At 34.5% G+C, this 6789-nt stretch overlaps 1 protein-coding gene across 1 annotated transcript in view; it reads right to left on the bottom strand.

Moving 5' to 3' along the window:
• TRDN (triadin) overlaps window positions 1-6789 on the bottom strand; it is a 203327-nt gene that overhangs the window by 83651 nt on the left and 112887 nt on the right. The window contains exons 8-9 of the mRNA XM_006834733.1: window positions 6339-6422; window positions 3460-3519 (exon numbers count right to left, since the gene is read on the bottom strand). Coding sequence (XP_006834796.1) covers window positions 3460-3519; window positions 6339-6422 — 144 coding nt within the window. The remainder of the gene's footprint in view (window positions 1-3459; window positions 3520-6338; window positions 6423-6789) is intronic.

The following is a 6789-nucleotide window of genomic DNA, read 5'->3' as shown; positions in this document are numbered from 1 at the left end:
ATATATTCAAGGTCATATTTTGGCTCTCGTGGACTTGTTTTCATTTTCTTCAGCTTCAGTTTGAATTTGCATATGAGCAATTGATGGTCTGTTTCACAATCTGTCCCTGGACTTGTTTTGAATGGTGATATAGAGCTTTTCCATCATCTCTTTCCACAGATGTAACCAATTTGATTTCTGTGTATTAAATCTGGTGAGTTCCATGTGTATAATCGTCTCTTGTGCTATCTAAAGAAGGTATTTGAAATGAACAAATCATTGATTTTGCAGAATTCTATCATGCAATCTCTAGCATAATTCCTATCACAAAGGCCATATTTTCCAAGTACTGACCCTTCCTCTTTGCTCCCAAACTTTGCATTCCAATTACCACTAACGATCAATACATCTTGATTGCATGTTGGATCAAATTCAGATTGAAGAAGTTGGTAAAATTCTTCTATTTCATCCTCACTGGCTTTAGTGGTTGGTACGTAAATTTGAATAATAATCGTATTAACTGATCTTCCCTGTAGATGCATGGATATTATCCTATTACAGACAGTGTTTTACCTCAAGGCTGATCTGGGTATGTTATTTTTGACTATGAGTACTACACCATTCCTCTTTAATTTGTCATTCCTGGCATAGTAAACCATGTGGTAATCAGATTCAAATGGCCAATACCAGTCCATTTCAACTCACCAATGCCTAAGATATCAATATTTATGCATATAATTTCATGTTTGGCAATTTCTAATTTTCCTAAATTCATACCTCATACATTCCATGTCTGATTATTAACAAATGTTTACAGCTGTTTCTCTTCATTTTGAGTTGTTCCCCATCAGCAAATGAAGGTTCTGTGGGTTTTACTCCCACAGAGTTTGCTCCATTCGTGTCATCACAATCAACTCTAGTTTGAGGAGACAGCTCTTTCCAAGACACATTTTGAGTGCCTTACAAATTGAGGGACTCATTTTCTGGCACTATATCTGACAGTGATTCTCTGCTATTCATAAGGTGATTAAATATTCAGAAGTAGCTCATCACTCCTTTTTCTTGTTTGTCTTCATCTGGAAGCTCATCTGAAACCTGTCCTCCATGGGTGACCCTGCTGGTATTTAAAATACCTGTGGCATAACTTCCAGAATCACAGCAACTCACAAGCCACCACAGTATGACAAACTGACATCAAATCAACATTTTGCCTGACTGTGTATCGAGTCCTAAATTTTCTTTTATTTTTCTAATATGGTAGATTGGGAGTACGGTTAGGTATGCATTTAGTTCTTTAGTTCTCATGAGTTACAAGAGATTTAGATAGTAGATCATGTACTTCAAGGCCTGAACAACTGAACTAGGCCAAATTTTGAGTGTACTTTCTGAGCTGACCTGTTCTGTAATGGACTTTCTTCCACAGAAAACAACTCCAACTCCAGTGTATCTTTCAGCCTCCACAATGGACTAATCCTTACTGCTAACAAGACAAGATAATTCCCTTACATTTCCTAATAATAACTTTCACATAGACTTGTTCAGTGCTGGTGTGTCTGTTCTGATATACAGTTTGTGAGAAGCAGTTGATGAGTTTAAACAGTTGAACTTGTTGCTAGGTGTCCAGTACTTATGCTATATCTCTACAGTGTCATGAGCATCTTATATTTAAATCAGATGAGCATGTTATATTCAAATTTGTTTTTGTTGTTGTTAAGTTCAGATGAGTTGGTACCAACTCATAGAGACCTATATAGTCTGTCCGAAGAGCATGGGTTTGAATCATCAACCTTACGGTAAGCAGTCCAATGCTTATGCTACAGTGTCATACCAGGACTCCAAACATATCTATATTTTGTGGTAGTTGTGTGCCATTGAGTCAGTTCTGACTCATAGCAACCTTGTGTAGGGTTTCTGAGGTTGTAAATCCTTACAAGAATCCCAAAGAGCAACTGGTAGATTCAAACTGATGACTTGGCAATTAGCAGCCCAGTTCACAATCCACTATACTAAAAAACAAAAACTCATTAAAGAAAAAAATAGAAGAAAAAAATAAACTTTACGTAATTGTTTATAAAGAACACAACTTTGATTAGTATGTTGTCAAATTTTCTTCTCGTTTTTTCTTCATATACATACTCACATGCACACAAAAAGTCACTTTAATTGTACTATCCTGGGTGTCCTGGTGTGGTGCTGTAGGATAACTGGGCTGCTAACCACAAGGTTGGTGTTTCAAACTCACAAGTCGCTCCATGGAAACCTTATATGGGCTCTGTATGAGTGGGAACTGACTCCATGGCACTTAACAAAACAAAAAATGCCTGTTATTCTAACTCCTGCTAGAACATACCCCCAGTTCCTCCCCAACCAGGAAATTTCCACAGAGAAAACTTGAGTAAGGACCTGAAAAGTTTCCAAAGAAATTTTTAGTTTAATTTTTCAAAGGAACTTCTTGTTTCCTAACAAGAAAGACTGAAATTGCCACATAAAAGCAGTACCTTTTAGGTGTGGAATTAATTGAGGGAAGAAATGGAGGACAGTCCTATAAATACAAAACTCTACTTTCACCTGGGGCCCCTAATTTTTTAAGACTTTCATATCCACCATAAACTGAATAACTAACTGAACTCTAATTCCTTGGTGAAACAAATTAGGGGAAAAAAACAGCTTTTTCTCTTTAAAAAAAAAATCAGTTTTATCTTATCAATTCATTTAACAAGGAATAGAATAATTATGCCATTAAAAAGTTTTTTCTTCAAAAAACATAAAACAAAGTTTGTTGTTGTTGTTGTTAAGTGCCGTCGAGTCGGTTCCGACCCATAGCGACCCTGTACAGGGTTTCCGAGGGTGTAAATCCTTACGGGAGTAGAAAGCCTCATCTTTCTCCCGCGGAGCGGCTGGTAGTTTCGAACCGCTGACCTTAAGGTTCGCAGCCCGATTCGTAACCACTACGCTACCTTATGTGATTATATTGACGCCAATTAGATAATCCAGAATATTCTCCCTATTTTGGATTAACTGATAGTAAATTTAAATACTTCTGCAAAATCCCTCCATAACAAATGGTGAAAGGCATGAAAGCCAACATTTTCTTACAATATATGAGATGGCTTACAAAAGTTTGTGGGAAAATGGAATTAAGAAAACATTTTTTTTTCCATGCACTTTTTGAGGCCCTTCAGATAGTGAAACTCTTCATTTTTTTTAAACATTCTAATATTTCAGAAGGAGCAGTGTGCTTCATTCTATTGTGCAAAAGTCACTATGAGTTGATACTGACTTGACAACACCTAATTACAACAACTATTTCAATTAGTCAATTTTAATAGTTTTTTTAGATATAAAATTAAGTATAAACCAAACTGAATTCTTATGTACATAAAACACTAAAGGCTTACAATCATCTGGCTACCTGTCACCTAAAATGTTTTCTTTCAAAGTAAAAATAATTTAGTAACGAAAATGATAATAAAAAGTTACCTTTTGCCACTGTCTTTGTTTCTGGTTTTTCTTTTTTCTCATTTTTTTCCTTGCTAGTTGCTTAAAGAGAAAAAAAATTTTACATTAGTATATGATTTTATTAGAAATCAAGATGAAGTTTTCTCCTTAGCTAATTTTTATAGGCTTTGACATCATAGATTATCTTGAAGATGTATGACTCTGATGAACCTAATTTAGGAATATAGTGATATCAATGGAGTGATAACTATAAGGAACAGAATTTAAAAGACTTGGTATTATGACTTGAATGAATTTTGAAACCTAAATCCATCCTCCTTTTTGAGACTATTATTTAAAATAAATAAAGGTTTTAGAAATGACAAATGGAGACAAGGAACCTTATAAGAATGTGTCCAAAAGACATATTATATCAGGGAAGAGAGCCCTCTTTAGGATTAATAAAAGGAAATATTGAAACCAAGACTAGGGAATCATCTGAGCTCTGGTGGCTTAGTTTGTTATGCACAAGATCAGTGGTTCAAATTCACTAGCACTTCTGGTATGGCACTGTGAATTAATGCACTGGACTGCAAAGTTGGTTTGAACTGCAAAGTTGGCAGTTCAAGCTCACCGGCCGCTCCTCGGAAACCCTACATAGGGTTGCTGTGGGTTGGAACTGACTCAACGGCATTTAACAAAAACAACAACAATGTGGGAGAAAGATGAGACTTCCTGTTACCATAGAGATTTACAGTCTCAGAAATCCTATATGAAGGAATTGGCTTGAAGCACACAACAACAATAGGGATTCAGCTAATCACAATATTTCTCAACAGAAGCACACTTGGCATAAATAGCTATCTTATGCATTGAAAAATTGGATGGACATACTGGGTCCTATTCGCTGAATGATTGTTGACCTCTGCCCCAAATCAACTAAAACTTTTCAAGTATTCCCCAAGGAAATTGAGACTCACCTTAGGAGCTTAGCATTTGTTGTTGCTGTTGCTAAATACCATTGAGTTGGTTCTGACCCATAACAATACTATATAAGGTTTCCAAGGAGCAGCTGGTGAGCTTGAACCACCGCCCTTGCAGTTCAAATGAATTTGCAGTCTGACGCATTAACCCACAAAGCCACACCAGGACTCTAGGAGTTGAGCGTATACATTATTATAGACCTTGTGTATATATAAATTAACTTTCATTATTATATACATATATAAAAGAAAAAATTACTGATTGAATGTAGCTTCTTCATTGTATTACAGTATTTCATAACTATAAGGAACATAATACCTTCTCATTATTTTTAATAAGCTAATAAATCATTATTAACTTATTTTATTAACTTCTATTTTATTTATTCATTTAGTCACATTAAAATATATGTCTCTCAATAGTTTAGATAACAAAGTTCTGAGACATACAATAGCATGTGCTTCTGATAATTATAATATGTTTTAATTTATGACTTGGTAATTTCTCAGATCTACATATGAGGGGCCTTCAAAACATTCGTGGAAAAATTCCATTGTCTTTAATTCCATTCTTCCATGAACTTTTTGAGGCCCCCTCATACACTGTTTTTCAACATTTACAGATTTTATATTGGAGAATAGCAATGCAAAATAAAAGAAATGCACTAAAACTATTAATAACTAAACATTAATAAAACATTTTTTTAATTCAAATTCTCAAATTTTAAAGAATAGTAAAGAAGATTGAAGCATGTTTCAATTCTTTGGATTCCCTAAATATCATAAAACCTTCAACCAAAGTGGAATATTTCACAAAACAAGAAAAGTCAGCAGATTCTACAAACCAGACACTCAAATCAGCAGAGAAGTGACCCAAATATCTTAGTTATGATCCACTTAAAAATACTCTCTCAATAACTCTACAAATGCCAGCAGCATTTGTTCTTTAATTAGGCACCATACATTGAAATCAATGTTTGATAAAATTAGTTTAAATGTAAATTAAGAAACCCATTGAAACAAACACTTGAGGAAAATATTGTTGTTGTTGTTAAGTGCTGTCATATCGGTTCCGACTCATACCGACCTTGTATACGGATTTCTAGGATCGACTAGTGAGTTTGAACTGCAAAATCTTGGGATTAGCAGTCCAGTGCTTATCCTGCAGGACCACATTGGTGACTACTAAATTTAATCTTCAGATAAAGATTCAAACAAAAAACAGTGAAATAAAATATCAACGTATTAGCCTCATAAATGTTAATGAATCAAATTTTATAATCTAAGGAAATAATCATGATGCAATTTAAATAAAAAGAAATATATGCCTTTTATGGACTGAATTTTGTCCCTTTAAAGTGTTTATTGAACTTACAGTGTGGCGCTGTAGGATCAGCACTGAACTGCGAACCATAAGGTTGGCAGATCATAACCACCAACTGCTCCTTGTAAACTCTATACAGGGTCACTATGAGTCAGAACCAGTCCAATATCACTTAACAACTACAAAAGCAACAAACTATGAGTTGGAATCCTAATACTCTACCTGCGGATATAATCTAATTTAGAAATAGCATTTTATTTATTATGCTCATGAGGCCACATCAATGGAGGATGTTTAAGGAGCAACAGAGACACAGACAAGCAAGCACAGAATGTAGATTTCCAACAACTAGGCATTCTGAGGGCTATACAAACTGAAAAGGGTCTTCCACAAGTGTGATAGAGAAAGTGCCTTCCATCTTAGCTGGTACCCTAAATTTAGACTTTTAGCCTCCTAAACCGTAAGGAAATACATTTTGCTCTTTAGTTGCAGTACTTCTATTACAGAAGCATTAAGAAGCTAAGAAAAGGGTCAACCAAAATTCAAATTTAACAAAGGGGCAATAACAGAGAAGGAACCAGTGTGTAAAAGCGTCTATATGTGTAATACCATACCTTTCTTTTCAGGCTTCTCTTTGTCTTTTCCTTTTTCCTTTTCTTTTCCTCTGGCCTTTTCTTTTTCTTTTTCTCTGTGTGTAACTGTAAAGAAATGAATATTATTTTTCATTTAAATAAAGGGAATAAATGATAAATTTATAGCTTTAGATGTCAAAAATGTATCTGCTGCTTTGGGAGATCTACCTTTAATTTCCAAAAGGAAATAGAGGTTTTCAACTTCATAATAATTACAGGATCTACTTTTTTGTATTTCTATTTTTACTATGAATTTAATCATTTAGTGGCACGAAAATCAGGTCTAATTATAAAAGTAAAATTACTCCTCAGCTTTTCCAAATATTCAAACATTTCTAGAGGGAAAAAAAAAAACCAACAAGACAAAAATCAATGTCATGCCAAAGAAATCTAGCTTCAGTATTGGATGAACACCACAAACGTAGTGAAAAAT

The sequence above is a fragment of the Chrysochloris asiatica genome, unplaced genomic scaffold (genome assembly GCF_000296735.1).
Source record: "Chrysochloris asiatica unplaced genomic scaffold, ChrAsi1.0 scaffold00013, whole genome shotgun sequence".
NCBI classification, from domain to species: domain Eukaryota; kingdom Metazoa; phylum Chordata; class Mammalia; order Afrosoricida; family Chrysochloridae; genus Chrysochloris; species Chrysochloris asiatica.
The sequence above is the reverse complement of the archived record's forward strand: the minus strand, read 5'-3'. Positions and strand labels throughout refer to the sequence as shown.